The 21,746-nt window shown below is 44.4% G+C and overlaps 1 protein-coding gene across 4 annotated transcripts in view; it reads left to right on the top strand.

Moving 5' to 3' along the window:
- Positions 1-10,671: 10,671 nt before the first annotated feature.
- SLC25A26 (solute carrier family 25 member 26) overlaps positions 10,672-21,746 on the top strand; it is a 121,594-nt gene continuing 110,519 nt past the window's right edge. For 3 of the 4 annotated variants that reach the window (XR_014523122.1, XM_083493390.1, XM_083493389.1), the window contains exons 1-3: positions 10,678-10,798; positions 16,167-16,323; positions 19,627-19,736. Coding sequence is in view for 3 of the 4 variants with exons in the window: in XM_083493390.1 (XP_083349516.1) it covers positions 10,766-10,798; positions 16,167-16,323; positions 19,627-19,736 (300 nt within the window). In the remaining variant the exon portion in view is untranslated. Of the gene's footprint in view, positions 10,799-16,166; positions 16,324-19,626; positions 19,737-21,746 lie in introns of all 4 variants that reach the window. The other variant, XM_083493388.1, reaches the window with a different exon arrangement.

Below are 21,746 nucleotides of genomic sequence, written 5' to 3'. Positions count from 1 at the left end.
ATTAATCCCAGAACCCCACATAGATGCAGATAGGAGTACCACCCACATTTCCTTTGTGTATCTTTAGGTTAGAATGATATTTCAGCTGTCCAAATAATCTCTCCAAACTCTTGTTTTTAATGGGGGGGATGGCAGCAAGAGTATTATTTCAAGCAAATTGCTAGTTCTGTACATCGGCACTGCCATTTCCTGTGAAGTAATGCTTGAGAGTTCAGGGTTAAGAATAATTGCCTTACAAGCTGAGTTTCATTACGATAGGGCGGATATTTCATTACTGAGTACTGCAAGTGAGTCCAGCAACCAAATGTTGCAGCGTGGACATCCATGAACCACAGCAACTCCTCACTGCTATCCATATAGTCTGTACTGATGCTACACTGAGCATCTGGGTGGGCACAGTGGAGTCCGATCAATTCTTCCCAGGTTCACCCACCCAGGTCTTGCTAATACATGCCAGATCAGGATGAAGTCATGGATAAGCAAGGACATTAAGCATTAAACATTAATTTGGCATTAAAGCAACAGAATATGCAGGCTGATGGACACATGGCTGGCTGACTTAGAACAATGTGGTGGTTTTTTAAAGCTCCTGTTTCCAAAAACTTCTCCTTTACCTGTGATGTGTTGATGACATCTTTACTACCTGGATTTATGGATAGGAGGCACTTGTGCAGTTGTGCCAGGATTTCACCCAGCCATCATCCCGTCTAGGCACTACTACATAACTACAGTGGTAACTTGGGTTACAGACGTTTCAGGTTACAGATGCTTCAGGTTACAGACTCCACTAACCCAAAAATAGTACCTCGGGTTAAGAACTTTGCTTCAGGATGAGAACAGAAATCATGTGGCGGCGGTGCAGCAGCAGCAGCAGCGGGAGGCCCCATTAGCTAAAGTGGTACCTCAGGTTAAGAACAGCTTCAGGTTAAGAACGGACCTCCAGAGCGAATTAAATTCTTAACCTGAGGTACCAATGTATATAATGGACATATAAGCACCACCTTATAACATAGGGAACTCACTGACTGCTACACATATTTACATGCTTCCAACTTCCACCTAGAACACGCCATGAAATCAGTCTACAGTGGTACCTCGGGTTAAGAACTTAATTCGTTCCAGAGGTCCGTTCTTAACCTGAAACTGCTCTTAACCTGAAGCACAACTTTAGCTAATGGGGCCTCCAGCTGCCGCTGTGCCGCTGAAGCACAGTTTCTGTTCTCATCCTGAAGCAAAGTTCTTAACCTAAAGCTATTTCTGGGTTAGCGGAGTCTGTAACCTGAAGCGTATGTAACCTGAGGTACCACTGTACAGCCAAGCACTATGAATTGGCCTCCACAGTCACTTACAGACTCACTGTTAAGACCGTGTTCCTGTAAGACAATCTTACTCAGCTGTGAGTTATTGCCAAAGAAGAAGACGACGATATAGCCACTTTAGCCAGACTCAGACAGAGGTGCACAGCTGAAAAAGGTATTCCTCAGACTATAGTACCCATCCGGTTGAAGTAAAAACAGATCAACAAAGCCATATTATCATTCAGGAACAATCTACTGCAGGACAGCCCTAGAGGAGCAAATGGCAGAGCATCACTTGCTGTAGTTTACAGCTCCCAGTTGAAACCACTCAAAAGTATCACCAATGATCTACAGCCCCTCTTGGACAATGAGATTTCTGTGGTAGTCCTGCTCTTGCTTACAGACAGCCCTTCCCTACCTAAAATAGCTACTCTACAACAACAACAACAGGCCACACAACAAATATACAGGAACCAGACTCTGTGGCAGACCCTGATGCCAACTCTGTCCCCATGTCTGCTCTGGCAACACTATTACAGGACTCAACAATGTGACCCACGCCATCAGGAATTCTTTCCCCTGCTTTTCTTCCAATGTGACATGTGCCCTCACCTGCCAACAATGCCTTCCTGCTCTCTGCGCAGAAGAAGCAAGCGATGTCCTATGCAAAAGAATAAATGGACCCAGCTTTGACGTCCGAAATGACAATACTGAAAAACCAGTAAGAGAATATTTCAAAATCCTAGGAGTCTATGTAACTGACTTTGATGGATTGCCAGGGCTTGCTGGTCCTTGCTGGCTTCTGGACCTTTAAATACCCCCTGATCTGCACTAGCAGGCACCAAGAAGACTCCTGAGGAAAACACATTTGGACATTGCCTGGAGAGTCTGCCTGTGCGAAAAGGAGGGTGGGTCACACTCCACCATCGGCCTAATGGCAGAGAAAGAACCCCACTGCTGTTCCTTATGCAGAAGGGAGGGAGAGGAGACTGAGAGAGGTATAGAAACAGGGCACAGGCAAAATAAGGTGCCTCTACAAAGATTGGAAGGGACACGGGTGGCGCTGTGGGTTAAACCACAGAGCCTAGGGCTTGCCGATCAGAAGGTTGGCGGTTCGAATCCCCGTGACGGGGCGAGTTCCCGTTGCTTGGTCCCTGCTCCTGCCAACCTAGCAGTTCGAAAGCACGTCAAAGTGCAAGTAGATAAATAGGTACTGCTCCGGTGGGAAGGTAAACAGCATTTTCATGTGCTGCTCTGGTTCGCCAGGAGAGGCTTAGTCATGCTGGCCACATGACCCGAAAGCTGTACGCCTGCTCCCTCGGCCAATAAAGCGAGATGAGTGCCGCAACCCCAGAGTCGGCCATGACTGGACCTAATGGTCAGGGGTCCCCTTTACCTTTTTACAAAGATTGGAGAAGAGTGGTTCTTGCTTCCCTGTTGGATGATTCAGAATCCCCTGAGCTTCATTGGGCAGGGCCAGAGAAAGGCTTGTCTAACCCAGTGTTTCCCAACCGGTGTTCCGCGGCACACTAGTGTGCCGCGAGACGTTGCCTGGTGTGCCGCGAGATGTTGCCTGGAGGGAGGCGGGCGAGTCGGGCGGCGAGAGGCGGGGCGGCGACGGCGAGGAGAGGCCGCCCAGCGCGGGGCTCTCGCCGTCTGCCTGCCTGGCTGCCTGCGAGCTCGGCGGGCAGCGCCTCCGTCCGCAGCGCCCGCCTCGCGGCTCTCATTCCCTGCCCCTGCCAAAGCTCACCCAGCCAAGCCGCGCTCTCCTTCCTGCCTCGCTTTGCTGCCTCCTCCCCCCCCCCAAAGCTTGGAGGTTCCCCGGCGCCGACCCGCAGGTTTGACCCCCTTCTCACACCTGTTCGCGCTCCTTGCACGGAATGGGGTGGATGGGGAGGAACGGGGCTCGCCGCTGCCTCCGCTCGCCCTCCCCCCCTCCGCCGGCGGTCCCGCGATTCTTGGCTTTTTTGGCGGTTGGCACAGAAGGAAGGCAAGGGGGAGGGAAAAAAATTGAAACTTACACTTTCGTACGTCCCTCCCGGCGTGACGCTGCGCGCTGACGTCACGGGGCTGTAATGGTGGAGTGCCTTGAGATTTTTTTCATGAAACAAGTGTGCCTTTGCCCAAAAAAGGTTGGGAAACACTGGTCTAACCCCCACTGCTCCCTGACAAAGCACAGGAGCCCTGGATTTAAGTTTGCCAGGGGCACTGAGGCAGAAGACCCCTGACCTATTTGGGGAACCCTCAGGCAGCTCTGGGAGGAACCCAGCCAGTTGGGACTTGCTCCTGAAGAGGCCAAAGATGTAGACACCATGGACACAACACTGGGGAGAAGAGGTCTACAAGAGCATGGAGCTGGGAGGAATTTGGACAACATTTCCAGAATTAAGCCTGATATACAGCTGACCAGATGCAAGCTGGCTGTTTCTTGTGATCCCTTTGCCAGGCGTGGTTCACAGAAGGCATGGAGAATGCACTCTTTGATGTGATCCTTCCCCGGTTGGCTGGGGGTATGACATGCTGACCTTAAGGTGGCTATCCTTGAGCAAAGGAACATCAAAGGGAAACCGCAATGTGAAACCCACTGAATTGCAATACATCAAGAGGTTCAGCGCTTCGATTTGTGGACTGGGCTGGTAGAATGGACATTCATCACACAACACGTGTGGTACCAGTGCCTGGATGTCTGTGATATGAATGACCACTGTTAAAAACATAAACATCATTGCTTGTACTTTCCTGCATTTCCTTCCTTCTGGCATCGTTGTTCACAACATAGAGAGATACATCAAAACCCCGTATTTGCAGGCTTGCAGCTCAGGACAACACTTCATATATCTGATGAAATGGACTCCAGTCCACAAAAGCTTATGCCATAATAAATTTATTGTGCCTTCTTTAAGGGCCTGCAAGGCTCTTTATTGTTTTTGCTGCAAGAGACTAACACGACTACCCCTCTGGCAGGCAGAAACAAAGGGAATGATAATAATCACCTAAGGAAGACATTCATTCTAGATGCATCTCAACTTCATAATTAATTAATTAACTAATTAGACCCCACACATCTGTCTTGGTTTCCCCAGCCACTCTGGGCGGCTCCCAACAGAATATTAAAAACACGATAAAACATCAAACATTAAAAACTTCCCTAAACAGGGCTGCCTTCAGAAGTCAGATAGTTGTTTATTTCCTTGACATCTGATGGGAGGACATTCCACAGGGTGGGCGCCACTACCAAGAAGGCCCTGTAGCTTCACTTCTCTCAGTGAGGGAACCGCCAGAAGGCCCTCGGCGCTGGACCTCAGTGTCCAGGCTGAACGATGGGTGTGGAGATGCTCCTTCAGGTATACTGGGCCAAGACCATTTAGGACTTTAAAGGTCAGCACCAACACTTTGAATTGTGCTTGGAAATGAACTGGGAGCCAACATTGGTCTTTCAGGACCAGTGTTATATGGTCTCGGTGACTATGTTCAGCCATTATGGTTGTGCTATGGATGATGTTGCCTACTCATAGCCGGTCAGTGACCAGATTCCCATAGAAGAGGAGATGAATCTTATATCACTTCACTTTTTAAGAGATGAGTAAACCTCCCCACTCACTTTTTGCTGGCATATAAGGGTCACTCACATAGAAACAAATGCACCTATATGTAATACAGTTCTCTTGGACTATAAACAGAAAGCTCTAATCTTAAAAATAAAATAAAAATCCAATCGTGAAAATCCTCCAATTCACTGTATGTTAGATAAGTAATAGTGTCATTTATCCATGCTGAATTAAAAATAACAGGCAGGTACCCTTAACCTCAAACAGCAACAAAAAAATGTTTGTGGATCAATTGCATAGATTTTTAACAGAGCACAACTAAGTACTGTATGCTTTTGGGATTGCAACTTTAGCCTTAGATTGTCCTGGACATCCAATAAAGTACTGGAATCCAAAGCAAACTGGGATAATAATAACTTGCACCATTCAAGTCTTTCTATAATTACTAAAAAATTGACATCTTCATTAATCATTTTTTCTTAATGAATTCAGAAACAGGTGTTTCTACTGTTAAGCACTCTGAGGAGCCATTAGCTCTCTGGCTGGCTGTCCCCCCCCATCTGTTTGGATTATATCTATAGCAATTAGCATTTCAGCCAAATCACTCTCATCTTCTCCCTTCCTTTCACCGCCTAGAAAATTTAATAACTCCCAGATTTCTTTGCAAGGAGATTTTGTAAACAGCTGTGATTCTTTTGATATGTAGCAAGTGGCACAACTAGAACGATGTGCATTCTGTATAGCTCTAGGATTGGCACGAAAGTGTAGTTTTATTTATAGCAAAAATGGTGCGTCGTGAGAACCTAACTTTTTAAATTAAAAACAACAACCAAGTTCCTATCTCTTGCTTCTTTACAGAATAGCCAGAAATTGTGTGAGCAGCGCCTGACAAAACTCAAGTTCTATTTAACACTTCAGGGCATGTGTCACTATTTTCATTTGCAAAGTGCTTCACAGTGGGTTTGCTTTCACAGAGAAAGTGAAGCTGGTTAGCTTTTAAAACAGAGGACAGAAGCTGAGAAAGGGTGTCATGTTCAATACAGGGCAATTTGCTCATGCCAGAATTGAAACCTGAACACAAAACTGCAAGAATCAAGTCCAGCTCTTTGCCCAATGGGTTTGCTAAAGTATTGAGACCTAGAGGAGAATTCCAAAGAAATTCTAGAGGCCAGATGTTAAGACTTTAGTGTCCACTTCTGTTATGTACTGAAGTTCTCACCCTGGGCCAGCAGGGGGATACTGTAGATAGTTATGCAAATGAAGGATCGAAAGTGACGTTCAGTGATTGGATAGTTTGTATGCAAATGAAGGATCGAAAGTGACGTTCAGTGATTGGATAGTTTTAGAAAGTTGCTACAGTTACGTTGTTCTGGAGCTCTATATAAGCAGGCTGACTGAGCTCCTCAGTTCAGTTCAGTTCTGTCTCTGAATAAACAAGAGCTGTTTGAAGAATCGCTATGTCGTCTGATATGTTTGCCCACAACTTAACAACTTCAATTGACAACAATTACTGCCTGCCTGTTGTCCCTGCGACATACCTCCTGCTTGTAATTTCCCTGTTGCAAATCCACTGTTGCATTTCCCAAACTGAGCTATGCATTTCATCACTGCAGAATCATGCGGAAGAGAGAGTGACGTCCTATAGGTTGTATCCAACACTGCAGCTGCGTTGGCATGACAGGCTTCTGTGGGTGCAGTGGAGCTTCATCTTCTGCTCCTCCAACACCCCCACATGCCCTCAAAATAATCTCTGGAGGGTTGGGGGATCCTCTGGAGTAGAAGTCCCAGTGCCTGAGTGGAAATAAACCATAGAATCCCTTTTGCATAGCTGTCAACGTTTCCCCCTTTTTAAGGGAAATTCCCTTATTTTGAATAGGATTCCTCGCAAGAAAAGGGAAAAGTTGACAGCTATGCCCTTTTGGTGTGCAAATGTTTGCTTTGGCATTTGTACCACATACAAAATGGATCAGGGTCTTGTAGCAAGTAGCCATGGTGCAGCAAAATTGGGTGCTCCTGCCACACAATACATGTGTTAGCCTGGGTTCCTCTAGACTCTGACTCCCATCAGTCCCAGCCAGCATGACTGGGATAATGGCTGTTGAAGTCCAGCAACATTTGGAGGGCCACAGGTTCCTCACTCCCACTGTAAGCTGTTGCAGTACTCTTGGTTGGTATTGCTCCACAGACAAACAAGGCTGCTCCCTGGAAATCTGCTATGCAGGCAAGCTATTACAAGTCACGTTCCACAAGAGCTTGGTTCCAGCATAGCTCATTAGGATGAATGGAAATCTTCTTTGTGTGTGCATAAGAATCAAGAGCAATGATGAAAGGTCATCTCCTCAACAGAAATTGCTGCTTTAGCTTGTGTACACATTTGCTCTCAGCGCCAGCAGTGATGGCAGGCTTCATTCTCTTTAATGAAGTATGTTTATGAATGAACCTTTTATGCCTTAGCCAAATCAAATATGAAGCGCGGGATGGAGGAGATCCTTGAGCTGAGCAAATGAGTCATAGCCAAATTTCAATGTCTGTCATCCTCGGCTGAAAAGGCTGAGATAAATGATGAAAAACTGGGCCAAGAAGGGGATACATTTCCGTTTTTGTTCTGCAGAGAACAGCTTGTTATCGTGTTGCAGGGCCGGTCCTCCCATTGGGCAGACTGGAGTGGCTGCCTCAGGCAGCCAATTCCAGTAGCATGTAAGCGTAGCAAATGGCTAGCTAGTTATTTACCGTACTATATTATTGTTATATTTAACTGCCAGGAAGAGGGAGAGACATTTGTGGAATTTTTCTGCCTGAATAATTTGGCTGGCCTTGGGTGCAGAAATGGAACTAGGTTATCTTCGCACCCAGGGTAAACAACATGAAATGTTGCCATAAGCCAACCCCTGTATTTTATGGTGTTAAAAAAAAAAAAGATTAACAACAGTTGCAATAAAATGGCAAACAGCAAGCATGTATCATTTAAACATTTAAATATATACTGCAGACCAAGAAAGAGCCAAGAAGATGCCTGTATGGTTAATAAGTGGCAAGAGGGCAGCTTCCTTTAAAAACTGAACTTTTCTTCAAATAAGGAGAGCAAAAAGGAACCCAAACTTTGACAAAAGAGATGCAAGCAGTTAATAAGAAAGGCACCTTGCACTTCTACCTGGCTTCTGAAACATCTGCCCAGCTGCTGTCAGCTTACCTTTGCACATCATTTGTTGTTGTTGTTGTTGCAACAACAACAATAACTGTGTTTCACCACCAGCTCCAATAACATTCACCATCACCCGCTATACAGTGGTACCTCGGGTTACATACGCTTCAGGTTACATACGCTTCAGGTTACAGACGCCGCTAACCCAGAAATATTACCTCAGGTTAAGAACTTTGCTTCAGGATGAGAACAGAAATCGTGCTCCGGCGACGCGGCAGCAGCAGGAGGCCCCATTAGCTAAAGTGGTGCTTCAGGTTAAGAACAGTTTCAGGTTAAGAACGGACCTCTGGAATGAATTAAGTACTTAACCCGAGGTACCACTGTATCACTGAAAATAAAAATTATTTATTTTAATAATGTGTACACACACACAACATTAATCATGATTTGCGTTCCCACTTGGAGCAAGGGCCCCACTCACCCTATCGCAGTTCTGATCCTGCATGGGTGCTGTGCACGATGCCTAGGATGGCAGAGGAGATGGGGACAGGATCTCAGTTACTGCTCCTGGCTCCCACTCCCTCAATTTTGAGCTGATAGCTTTCAGATGGTCCTTAAAACATAAACCCGGAATTGCCATGATTTAAATCGAGCCATTGGGAAGGGAAAGATCAGGAGTAGGTGCAGATCTCTTTGCACCGTTTCACAAAAAGCAGAAAGGTGGTCATTTAGGTTACAACTATATTTCCCAAGGGGACGTGGGTGGCGCTGTGGGTTAAACCACAGAGCCTAGGACTTGCTGATCAGAAGGTCGGTGGTTCGAATCCCTGTGACGGGGTGAGCTCCTGTTGCTTGGTCCCTGCTCCTGCCAACCTAGCAGTTTGAAAGCATGTCAAAGTGCAAGTAGATAAATAGGTACCGCTCCAGCGGGAAGGTAAACGGCGTTTCCGTGCACTGCTCTGGTTCACCAGAAGCGGCTTAGTCCTGCTGGGCACATGACCCGGAAGCTGTAAGCCAGCTCCCTTGCCCAATAAAGTGAGATGAGCGCCGCAACCCCAGAGTCGGCCACGACTGGACCTAACGGTCAGGGTCCCTTTACCTTTACCTATATTTCCCAAGGGTTTTTTCCAGCAGTCAGTCAGCCCCAATTGCTGGTGTTTCTTGATCAGGAAGAGAGGAGAGGTAAAGGTTCATTTCTGAAATTGTCATGAGTCACACAACAAACCAGAAAAATGAGTCAGCTACAGTCATGGTTAGGGAAGAAAGACTATTCACCTCAAAATGATAACAAAAAGTTAGTCTTAAAATGAAGAGAAAATTGCAGTAACTTGAAAGAGTCCACTTAATATTTTTGAAAATCTTTTGTGGTAAAAAAATTAATCATATTGATTGGTCTGTATCTGGAAAACTACACAGAGCAGTTTTGCACTGAAGTTTTTTTTTAAAAAGGTGGTTATGTCAATGTGATGGACAAGAGCATTGGGGTGGTGGTGGGGGGGGGGTAAGGAAGCATCACTCAGAGACAGAGAATGTGTTTTGCATGCACAAGATTTCAGCTTCAGTCTCAGAATCTTAAATCGGCAGGTTCAGGTAGCAGGTCATGGGGAAAGACCTCTGCCTGTGACCCTATAGCAGCTGCCAGTCAAAACAGACAATATTGGGCTCCAGGGACACATATCTGGGCCTGGTATTATAAGGCAGCTTCACATATTTCTTTCTAAAAACCCTGTGTATGTCTCAGTTCTAAACATCAAATGAATTCTACACAGAATTAAATGCCAAGCCCTTAGCTTTCATTTTTTTACAGTGTGGTAAGTGAGGCTATGAAGTTATAATGCCTCATTTCTCTGCATGGTATCTGTAACTGAACACAATCTTTGCAACTTGTGAAGAGGAGCAATGAAAACCTTTGCTTAAATAGCTAAACAGCACACATTCCAAGTCCCCTTTTTAAATGCTATTGTTAATCTGCTTTATTTAGACTACCTGCGAATAGTTTTCATCAAGATTATTACTGCAAGAAGGGAAGCCAGGTTGGAATTAACTATTATGCTTAATAAACTTTAGAATTCTGCTTCTTCTGTGGCATTATTAGCTGAAAGATTTCCCTAAAATGCAGTTCAGTTTGCCCTTTAATCCATCCAGTCCTTTAAGCTGTTAACTTTCCCTCATACTGTAATTTAATAGGGTGGATGGGAGCTGCTTCATTATCTATCAATTATCCTTTATAACGTGCTCTCTTTTAAAGGGTGCATAAACATTGCTTAATAGCACACATACACGCACTACTAAATATGCCATAACACAATAAAGATAAAACATCACCCACACACACGACCAACAGGTATTTCTCGTCTACAGTCCAAAATGGATTATAGGCATCCTTCTGTTATTTAATTTTTTTTTATTAAATATTTATTAGTTTACAAAAATACGTGCATTGTCTCTTTTTTCCAAGTTGTGTTTTCTACAGATCAGTTTCCTCTGTAGTGAGACATTAGCACTACATGCCGTATTAGAACGGTCAAGCGACAGAGGAAGGTGCCAAGGGCACAGAAAAGAGGGCAACTGCTTCACCGCGGCTTCGCTTTCCGACGCCGCGCACGCGCCTGCTGCAAGCGCTCGGCCGTGTGAACTCTTCGTTAGCAGAAGCTGATTGGGCAAGCGCCGGTCATGTGACAGGCCAGGGGGTGGGGCGGAAGGTTTCAATATGGCTGCGCCCATGTGCAACGAGTATCGGGTGTGTTTACAGCGTGCGGCTGACGTTTTGTGCGCACATGGATCGAGGGGATTTCTTGGTCTCCCTGACGGTGAGAGAAGGAAACGCAAGCAGCGTTGCCGGATTCAATTAAGGAAAGGGTGGGGCGGCGGGGGTGGGCATGAACGACCCGGTGGTGAGATTTTGTTCAGCCTAAAGGCATTTACAGAATTGACCCCCCTAAACTGGAATAAAAAAAATTAAAAAATTGTCCGGTAGCACCTTAGAGACCAACTTAGTTTGTTCTGGGTATAAGCTTTCGTGTGCATGCACTCTTCTTCAGATACCTAAACTGGGATCCTAAACTGCGTTCAAGGTTTTGTGCGTACAAACTGTCCTGTCAGTCTGTTTGGCAGAGATCTTGTTTTGCTTTGCTAACTATCCTCAATGTGTCTAGCTTGGCTTGTTTGTGTGGGCTTCCTGAAGAATCTTAAACGTTCTGGGAGCCTCCAGGTTTGTTCTCCATCTTGTGGTAGGTGATCAGAACGGCAGAGTGGTGGTAGAAGTCGGGCTTACTCCTAAGTAAGCATGGTTAGGATCGGAGCCTGTGTTTGTGTGTGCATGCGCATTGAGGAAAGGAATTCAAATTATGTAGTTATGGCTGATTACAGATATGTGATGAGAAGCTAGAAGGATATTGCTTGTCAAGTGATGGTTAAAAAAACCCACTTACAGTGCCATCCTATCTATGCCTGTGTACTCAAAAGTAACCCCCACTGAGTTCAATAAGACTCTGGAAAACTGGAAATTTAAGATTGCAGGATTTGCAGCCTTAACTCTGTAGGTTGTCAGAGCAGTGTATATGGGAAACTAGTATGTATGGCTCAGTGTGAGGTAGAGAGCATTACAGTGTAGTTCTAACAATGTCTTCTCAGAAGTAAGTCCTATCAAATTCAGTTGGGTTTACTCACAGGTAATTGGGATTAGGGTTGCATCTGTAAACCATAAACATAGGTTGGATAGAACCCTGCTTTGAGCAATTCTCAAGTTTTCCACTACAGTTTGTTCTCCTTTTTTAAGAATACCAATCTCTACAGAATAAAATTGCAGAAGTGTGTAAGGATATGAATAAGGGATGATTTCTGGGTATGAATATGCATACCTGACTTTTTTCTTGGCAGTTATCTTGTTTGAGGAGAACATATATAAAATATTAATTTTTTAATTTGCGATTCATGGCACTATACTGAGTAGCTCTTGGAGGTCTAGAAAGATTTAACAATCCAATCCTTAGCATATTTTTTGGAAGAAGTTCAATACAATTTATTTTCTTACAGTTGCAGGCTTCATGCAAATTTGGGGAGGATTTGCAGGCCCCCAAGCAACATTTTATCAGCCCCATTACAGACTAGTAGCTTCATATCCATTGTAACACATCCTGCATTTATTTGTGTAATAACATGGAATTGGATAAGTAAATAACATGACCAAAACAACAACAACAAAAAACCCAAACCCAAACAAACCCCATACTGTACTATAGGCCTAATCTATAATTTAGCCTAACTTTTCTCCCCCACACAGTAAAGGACTTGCGTGGCCTCTTTCTTGCTGAGCATTTTGGACTATCAGGTTCCTGTTTAATTCTACTGATTTTCATTCTCTTTCCTTGTACAATTGGCATTTGGTGGCTTTTAGTTATAACCAACCGCCAGCTTGGGAGCATGCCTTGTAAATCTATGTTTTTTATCCAGTTTTAGAAAAACAAATGTATTGTAAAATAAAATTAACAAAAATTAGAAACATTGAACATATTATGTTGCCAATTTGGCATAACATTGTATCAACGAAAATAGCAAGTTTAAAAGCTCTTTGCCTTGTGCGTGCGATTTCAGCCAGCCACCAAGCATGTAAAGCTGAAATTGTGCAAGTTAAATGCGCACAAGAAGTGAGTCAGCTATATAACAACTAATTAAAGTAATAATTGACCATCGCTATTTCTCAGTTCTCCATTTGTAAGTTGAGAATATGTTCTTATGAAGCTACATTATACTATTTAGCAACAAGGTCAGCTTATAGTCACACCCTGTCAGATGCTGGCCTTTTATAGTTTTTTTCTGACTGTCAAGGTTTTGGCAAAGCTGTTTATGGGCTAATAGCCGTAAATAAATAAATAAATAAATAAATTGTTTTGGCAAAGCTGTTTCCCTTAAGTTCCTTTTAAAATGATGGAGATTGAACCTGACAGCATGCAGCAGATCATTCACTGTGCTACGGGCTCTCCTCAAACATTTTTGAAGTTTAACAGGTCCAGGCTCCTCACCATCACAGCCCTGAAGCAGACCCAAACTAGAAACTCTACACACAAAGGTGACAGAACACATTCGCCTTGAGCTGCAAAGGCAATTGCATGCAAATATTTCTATTCATCAGCTTTCAAGCTGCAGATGTAGCATTGCAAAGGGGGTGACTAAATCCCCTTGTTGTGATAAAAACAAAACAAAAAACCATTACAGTTTTCCACAGATGGAACAAACAGCTAGATATTTGTGCTCTCCTGCAGATGCTCCATTAGCCACTTCATGAATTTAAATTACGTTTAAGATACAGAAGTTTGAAATCCAAAGAAGCAATTAGTAACTTTTGATTCATGCTTTTTGCCAGGTGGCTAGATTAAAATCGGATCAATTTTGTTTTCTCCCTTTTTAATCACTTGTTACAGATAAGAATTGTGATGGAGAAGAAGCTAGAAGGATATAACTTGCAGGGGGCTGCAAAATCAATGCATGCAAAATAGCCAAGCTGATTAGAAGAGTAATTAACTTATTGATTAAAACTTTAACTGTAGCCAGTGAGTCCCTCTTGAATGGTATGGAAAAGAATATCGGAAGTGGGGGTGGCTTCCCTGGGCCTCTGCTATCAAGATATTCAGCAGTACTTTGTGAGCTGAAATTAATTACTGTTTGATTTATTTTCAAAGAAAATGAACATTTGATGTATCTTTGGGCCTTGGTTTGGAAGAACATGCTGCTGATGTGTGTGTATGTATGTGTTTTAAGACAACACCATTTAATTTTGCAATGTGGTAATGAAGTCTTGCAGGTATCTTATCAACATTTTCGTAGCTTATTGAAATCCTTATTAGCCCACCTAATACACATTACACTTTGAAGATGGCTTGGGAACTGCAGCTGGTACAGAATGCAGCAGTTAAAATGCTTGTGGGTGGCAGGTGATCCTATCACACCAATTCCTTACTATTTATATTGGCTTCCTGATCATTTCTAAGCCCAATTTAAAGTGCTGGTTTTGGCCTTCAAGGGCACAAGTGATTGAGGGTGAACCTGTGGCCCTCCAGATATTGCCTGTCATCCCTGACCATTGGTCAAGTTGGCTGTGACTGATGGGACTTGTAGTTCAGCAACACCTGGAGGGCCACAAGTTCATCTTCCTGCCTAAATGGTTTGGACCGGGTTATCTGAAGGACTCTCTGCACCTGTATAAACCTGCCAGAACTTTAAGATTTGCACCAAAGGCCTTGCTCTTTCTCGCCCACCAGTGAAAGCTGTTAGACTGGAGGGAACCAAGACCAGGGCCTTTTCACTTGTGACCCTGTACCATTAACATTCCCTTCCTAGAGAAATGCCAAAGGCCTTAAAGTCATTTTTATTCCAGCCTGTGTCTGTCTGAATTTTGTGTGCTGTTCTTTTAAACCATGTTATTGCTGCTGCTTACAAATTAAGGGGTTGGTGGAGTATTTTATTGCTGCGATGGTTGTAGCGATGTTTTGTTTTTAACTTTGTGAAAACCACCTTGTGAGGACAGTGTGCCCTAAAGGGTGGCTTAAAAATATTCTAAATAAATAAATAGCTTCTTGGTATATTTTGTTTGGCCAGTTGGTAATGTAGTCTTGTCTGACCTGCCTGTGTCTTTGCAGATTTGAAATAATTTGAATCGGTTAAAAATGGCTGCATGAGAGAGATACTATACGCAGGGCCTGTGTTGGTCCTATTTATGATTTGGTGCTTAGTATAATGCTATCAATTCATAAACATTAGCTATCTGTTCATGTCCCTTTGTTGCTGTTCCTGCATACTTGTATTCCACAGCAATTTCTTATGCTAACGGCATATCCTTTCAACTACAAGAAAGAAGCTTCCACCTAAACATTAGGAAGAACTTCCTGACAGTAAGAGCTGTTCGACAGTGGAATTTGCTGCCAAGGAGTGTGGTGTTAAGCAGAGGCTTGACAACCATATGTCAGGAGTGCTCTGATGGTGTTTCCTGCTTGGCAGGGGATTGGACTCGATGGCCCTTGTGGTCTATTCCAACTCTATGATTCTATGATTCTATAATATGTGCATATCATCAAATTTGCAGATGATACCAAACTGGGAGGGGTAACTAATGCCACGGAAGACAGAATCAGGATTCAAAATGACCGTAACAGATTGGAGAACTGGGTCTTCACTAACAAAATGAATTTCAATAGGGGTAAATGTTAGGCAGGAATAACCAACTGTACAAATATAAGATGTGGGGCACCTGGCTTACTAGTAGTACATGTGAAAAGGATCTAGGGGTTTTTAGGGGACCACAAGTTTAATATGAGTCAACAGTGTGATGCAGTAGCAAAAAAGGCTAATGCTATTGTAGGCTGCATCAACAGAAGTATAGTGTCCAGATCAAAGGAAGTAATACTCTATTCTGCCTTGGTCCGACCACACCTGAAATACTGTGCCCTGTTCTGGGCATCACAATTTAAGAAGGATGTTGACAAGCTGGAATGCGTGCAAGAGGAGGGCAACCAAGATGATCAAGGGTCTGGATACAATTTTAATCTGTTTTTGAAAATGTTGTTCAGCAGTACTAGTGGGTGACTAGTACTCTTAAAAAAAAAAAATCAAAACCCCTACTAGCCCTTGTGGAAAGAAAGTTATGGGGCAAAATGTACAGGTACTGTCAAAGAGATTTCTGTGAAATGAAAGTGAGTGGGGTGTGGCCACCTTTTCTATTTTTCCTGGTAGTGATGAATGTTCCCTGCCGCTATTAGATAGCAAGTTCCCCCCTTCCTCTGTGTGTATGTGTGAGCAATATTGTGTGAACTCCAGAATCAGGACCAGCAAGGATAAGGTTATTGGGGGTGGTTGTCCCTCTGATTTTGTTTTATGCTATGCTCCAGGTTCTAAAACTATGGCTTAGAGTTGGCTTAATATCCTGTTTTGCTTGCAAACTGTTAAAGCAGCGTTTCCAGGTTTGCCCTTAAAATGGAAGCTGGGGGTAAAACCTGAAACCTGGTTTGTTCAGCTGCTTGAACAAAGGGAGGAGCAAAGCAGCAGAAATGAGGCTCTGTGCGCCATTGCACGACGTGTACATTTTCTGGTTTATTAAACTGAGAAACTAATCATGTGAACCTGCCAGTCTGTCTCTCTCCACCCCCACCCCAGTTAACATGAACAAAATTCTTTTCTGTTTTGAAGGCTGGTGGCCTAGCTGGAGTGTGTGTGGACCTGATATTGTTCCCCTTGGATACAGTCAAGACAAGACTGCAGAGTCCTCAAGGATTTAAGAAAGCTGGTGGCTTCCGTGGTATCTATGCTGGTGTTCCTTCCACTGCTGTAGGGTCCTTTCCAAATGGTAAGGAGGCCGTTTATATGCTCTGTATTTGTGATCAAGGCTGCTGCCTCTTAACTAACCGCTGTTTGGTTTAAGGCCTGAACTTTGCTAGTACTTCTGAAAAAATGCTTGAAGGCATCAAGATGGTGTGAAAATGAGGGCTCTTATCTTTTGGATACTATTATCCTTCTCTTTCGTGAGAGAAATCAGACCAGATAAAATTTTGGATTTATCTAGAACAGTGGTTCTCCAACTCCCCCCCCCCCTCCAGACCACTTGGAAATTACTGAGCGTCTTGGCAGACCACTTAATTATTATTTTCCTCCACTGTGGGAATTGTAAGGTTCTGTGCTATATGCTGGATGGTTTTCAGTTGTACGTTTTGCTCCTTTTATTTCTTATACTTGTGTTTTATTGTATTGCATTTTGAATTCCATATAATTCTATGGGATTCAGATGGTAAGCCTTCTTCACAGAGATACCACAGACCACCTGAATGAAACTTACGGGCTGCTGGTGGTCTGCAACCCACAGTTTGGGAACCCTGGATCTAGAAGCCATGGTTATAATAATCATAGGTAACACGTTTACAAGTGATGAAATGGATGTAATCCTTGCAACAACCCAGAGGCGAGTCAGTATAATTGTCTCCATATTGCAGGGGAGGGTGTAGATGGGGACTGAGGCTTAAAGAGTGGATTCTTAAGACCGCCTTGTAAGTTCATGGCCTAGTGGAGATTCAGACAGGGCACACCCTCATTGTAGCTCAGTCCCTTAACTGCTGTGGGCCGGATTCAACTAACTGGTTCTCCTCCCCTGCATGCCCCCCCCCAGTTGACTCAGAGCCTGGGTTTGGAGAACAACCAGAACAGCACAGGGAGAGGAGAGTTTGCTTCGTCAGTGCAAGCCCTTCTGTCCACACTGACAGAGCAGTCTCCTCTGTTGCTTCGTTGAATTCTTCCCTCTGTTTCACATTTAGCCCAGTATTGTCTACTCTCTGCATAGCTGTCAACTTACAGATTTGAAAATAAGGGACCAGCAGCCTCGAAAATAAGGGATCAGCAGCCAAAAGAAGGGATTTTGCTATTGTAAAGAGTTACATACATTGGTAGGATTGACAGATGCTGTCAATCCGGCATGAGGTGGTTGCGGCGCCGCAGCAGCCGCTGAAGCGCCGCCCTTCTGCGTCCCTCCCCATCCCCTCCTCTTCCTCCTCCCTCAGGCCACCTCCTCAGCTGCCACCACTGCTGCCGCCTCTGGGCTCGCGGGCGGCGTGGGCGAGAGTCTCCCTCCCTCCCTCCCCCCCTCAGGCGGGGAAGGGCCGATGAAACTCCTCGCGCCAGGACGACGGCGCCATCACGCTCTCTCTCTCGCAGCGGACCCCGAGCCGCTGCTTCCCTCCCGAGCCGGGCGAGCATGAAACCTGGGAAATTTAAGGGACATCATCAGTAAGGGACAGCAGTGGGACACGGCGCTGGGATAAGGGACTTTCCCGCCAAATAAGGGACAGTTGACAGCTATGACTCTGTGGTTTTGCTTTTTAAAACCATAATTTTGCTATGTTCAAATGCTGGGAGTCCGCATTGCAGTTACAGATTTGCTGTTGCTGCTTCCCCAGTGCATATCACTAGAACATGGCTTAGTGTTACATTTGAATAGGCTTGCTATAAATGTTGAATGAACTTAAAGAAGCAGGGTCAAGCAATACCCTTACTCTTTCTGAGCACTTTCAGCTTGACTTCTGCTGGTGGATGTTATTGAAAGTTTACGGAAGCATCCTCGGGCACCTTCAAACCTTCCCAGCCCTTCATAAGATGATATGAAAATTTTCTCTTCTCCATCGTCTCTGCTCTTATCTCCTTTTGGAGATGATAAGCATCTTTTGATTAGCAACAGAGGGCGACAGACGGAGGAGCCCTGTCACACAATTAAAAACTCTTCCTCTTGGCAAAGTTCACTCCTTTTGTTCTGTACCGTTTGCATTTTTACAGCACAATCCTGTGCACATTGACTCAGAAGTTCAGTTCAGTTGAGCTCAGTCGGACTTAACGCACAGGTTGTTGTGTAATTGGATTACAGTGTTACATTCTGAAATGCTTTCTGTTTATTGGGATGCAGCAAGAGTTAGGTACAGTGGTACCTCATGTTAAGTACTTAATTCGTTCCGGAGGTCCATTCTTAACCTGAAACTGTTCTTAACCTGAAGCTCCACTTTAGCTAATGGGGCCTCCTGCTGCCGCCGCGCCGCCGGAGCCCGATTTCTGTTCTCATCCTGAAGCAAAGTTCTTAACCTGAAGCACTATTTCTGGCTTAGTGGAGTGTGTAACCTGAAGCGTATGTAACCTGAAGCATGTGTAACCCAATGTACTACTGTATTTTAAACGGCCTTTGATTGGGCAGAAGGCAGATTTTTAGACCCCTTTTCCGTGCAAAATTCTGTATTCACTTGAATCTAATGCGCACCTTTTCTGGCCAAATTACGTTGTGAAAATTAAGGTGCGCATTGGATTTGACGTTGCATTAGACTCGAGTAAATAGGCTACTGCTGCGGTTTCAACATCTAACTTTACTTTTATGCCACCATTTTGGTATTTTGCATTTGTGGCTTTTAAAGGAAAAGGGAATATTTACAATACAAGAAGAAGAAGAAGAAGAAGAAGAAGAAGAGTTTGGATTTGATATCCCGCCTTTCACTCCCCTTCAGGAGTCTCAAAGCGGCTAACATTCTCCTTTCCCTTCCTCCCCCACAACAAACACTCTGTGAGGTGAGTGGGGCTGAGAGACTTCACAGAAGTGTGACTGGCCCAAGGTCACCCAGCAGCTGCGTGTGGAGGAGCGGAGACGCGAACCCGGTTTCCCAGATTACGTGACTACCGCTCTTAACCACTACACCACACTGGCTCTCAAGATGACTAGAGTTGGTGTTTCTGAACAGCTGGAAGTCCGACTTGAATGTTGAATTGCTCATTCATGTACAGTCTGCAGTCTAATTCCCCACCTTTCTTTTAAAACTTCATTGAGTTTGCAGTGTTTGAGTTCCAAGTTGTTTGAGTACCAAGGCGTTTGAGAACCAAGGTACCACTGTAGGTTTTTTCCTAGCACTACTAGAAAAGGCCACTGCCTTCTCTCTGCTTCTGGAGATTTTCATTCTGAATGATGTGGGGGGGGGGGCAGGGATTTTGTCTGGACACTTGCCTTGGGCGAGATGCTAGGAGATCTTCACCTTATAGCACTTGAAGTGTAGTCGACGTTGCACCCATCGTTTCATGTGCTATCGGAGGGGACCCCTGTGTAGCTTAACAGACACTCTGTCTTCTGTTTCAGCTGCTGCCTTTTTTGCCACCTACGAGTTTACAAAAGCCACGCTCCGCAAAGATGCCTCTCCATATTTATCTCCTCTCACGCACATGCTGGCCGCTTCATTGGGAGAAGTAGTAAGTAGAAGTTCGAATCTGTTTTTCAGAAGAGGGGGATGGGGGAGAGTGGGCAGATGCACGCCTGAATGAGGGGGTCATTTTGCAAGGGATTTCTGCCACCATCGGCTGCCTAGTGTAAGCTTTGGAAGGTCAACAAACCCATTGGTAGCGTTGATCTATATCCAGAGGGACAAGATGCCTAAGTATCACAAGGTCTATAGTGAATGTTAGAATGATGTTGGATAGAATTTAAGTGGTTATCAGCTGTAATGATTAAGATAATTGGGGGAAAAGAAATAAAGGTGTAAAATTAATTGAAAATTAAGGGCGAGGATTTGTTGAATGAATAATTTGAATTGGAATACAAAAAGGGGAGGTATGAGGAGGTCTGGGAAGTAAGTTAAAAGAAAATAAGTGAATGAAATTACATGTGTTTTTATTTTTGTATTTTTGTTTTTTGCTTTTTTTGTATAACCTCTGAAAAGTTAATAAATATATTAAAAAAAAAAAGTATCAGAAGGTCTAAAGCAGGGCAGGTTCAGTATCTGGAGTGTTTATATCCTGCCAGTTAACTGAAGATCTTGAGGCAGCTTTAAAATATATTTAAAATGCAATAAAATGCACAAGAGTTACTATGCTGGGGGGGGGGGAATTCTATGTACCCTACTTTTCCGTATATAAGACTAGGTTTTTTTCTTTAAAAATCATGCTAAAAATGGTGGTCGTCTTATACATGGGTAGTGCATAGGGTGGACGTTTGATTGGTTGCTGCCATGGCTGTTAGCGGCTATTGTGCTTGTTATTGGTTGCTGCGTCAATGGGTGGTGTTGATTGGCTGGTGATTGGGCGGGCGATTGGCAGCTTCTGCCAGTGAGGGGACAGACGAGAGGCAGATTTTGCAATGCGTGCGAGTGAGCGATTTTCGTCAACCTGCCCTAAGAAAAGCTGAACAACTCTGTGGAACCCTTCGCAAAAAAAGCTGAACAACTCTGTGCCGTCTCCCCCCATTTTTTTAAATTTGAGTCCCCCCAAATAGGGGGTGTCTTATACATGGGGGTGTCTTATACAGTGGTACCTTGGGTTACAGACGCGTCAGGTTACAGACTCTGCTAACCCAGAAATAGTGCTTCAGGTTAAGAACTTTGCTTCAGGATGAGAACAGAAATTGTGCTCCGGCGGTGCGGCAGCAGCAGGAGGCCCCAAAGTGGTGTCTCAGGTTAAGAACAGTTTCAGGTTAAGAACGGACCTCCGGAACGAATTAAGTACTTAACCCGAGGTACCACTGTACACAGAAAAGTGTGGTATGTTTTGCCCTGGTTCTCTGCTGGCCTGAAAGTTTAAGCAATTGGTTTGTGTTGAAGTCCTCCTGGGCCAGGACTTTGTCATGCTGCTGCTGCTGTCTTTCATAGCCTCTGGCGGTAGATGCAGGAGACACTTGTGGCCTGCCCTCCAGGGAAACATTGCAGCCATGCATCCGTTGCTTTCCACTGAGCCCTTCAGAAAGAGTTGCAGTGTCTTGGATGGACCATGTTCTTTCTAGCAGGGTGTGTGTGTGGGGGGGAGGAGTTTGCAGCTTCAGTGGTACCTCAGGTTACATACGCTTCTACTGGCGCTTCAGGTTATAGACTCCGCTAACCCAGAAATAGTACCTCAGGTTAGGAACTTTGCTTCAGGATGAGAACAGAAATTGTGCGGTGCCGGTGGCACGGTGGCAGTGGGAGGCCCCATTAGCTAAAGTGGTACCTCAGGTTAAGAACAGTTTCAGGTTAAGAACGGACCTCCAGAATGAATTAAGTTCTTAACCTGAGGTACCACTGTACTGTGCTATTTGAGGCTTCAGGATCCCATTACTTGTTAAGGGAAGCATATTCTATAGAGACCTCCCTTATAACAGTTACGTTTTAGGGCGACGGTCTCCCTGTTAAAGCAGGACTCTGTAGAAGCCTCCTAAAATGCATATGTTTGTGTGTGTGGGTTTTAACACATCCTTCCTTCTTTCTTCTTCTTTTTGATAAGAAGCCAGGCTGC

The sequence above is a fragment of the Podarcis liolepis genome (assembly GCF_965112155.1).
Source record: "Podarcis liolepis genome assembly, chromosome: 2".
Lineage (NCBI taxonomy): Eukaryota > Metazoa > Chordata > Lepidosauria > Squamata > Lacertidae > Podarcis > Podarcis liolepis.
Note: the sequence above shows the minus strand (reverse complement) of the source record. Positions and strands in the feature narration are given on the sequence as shown.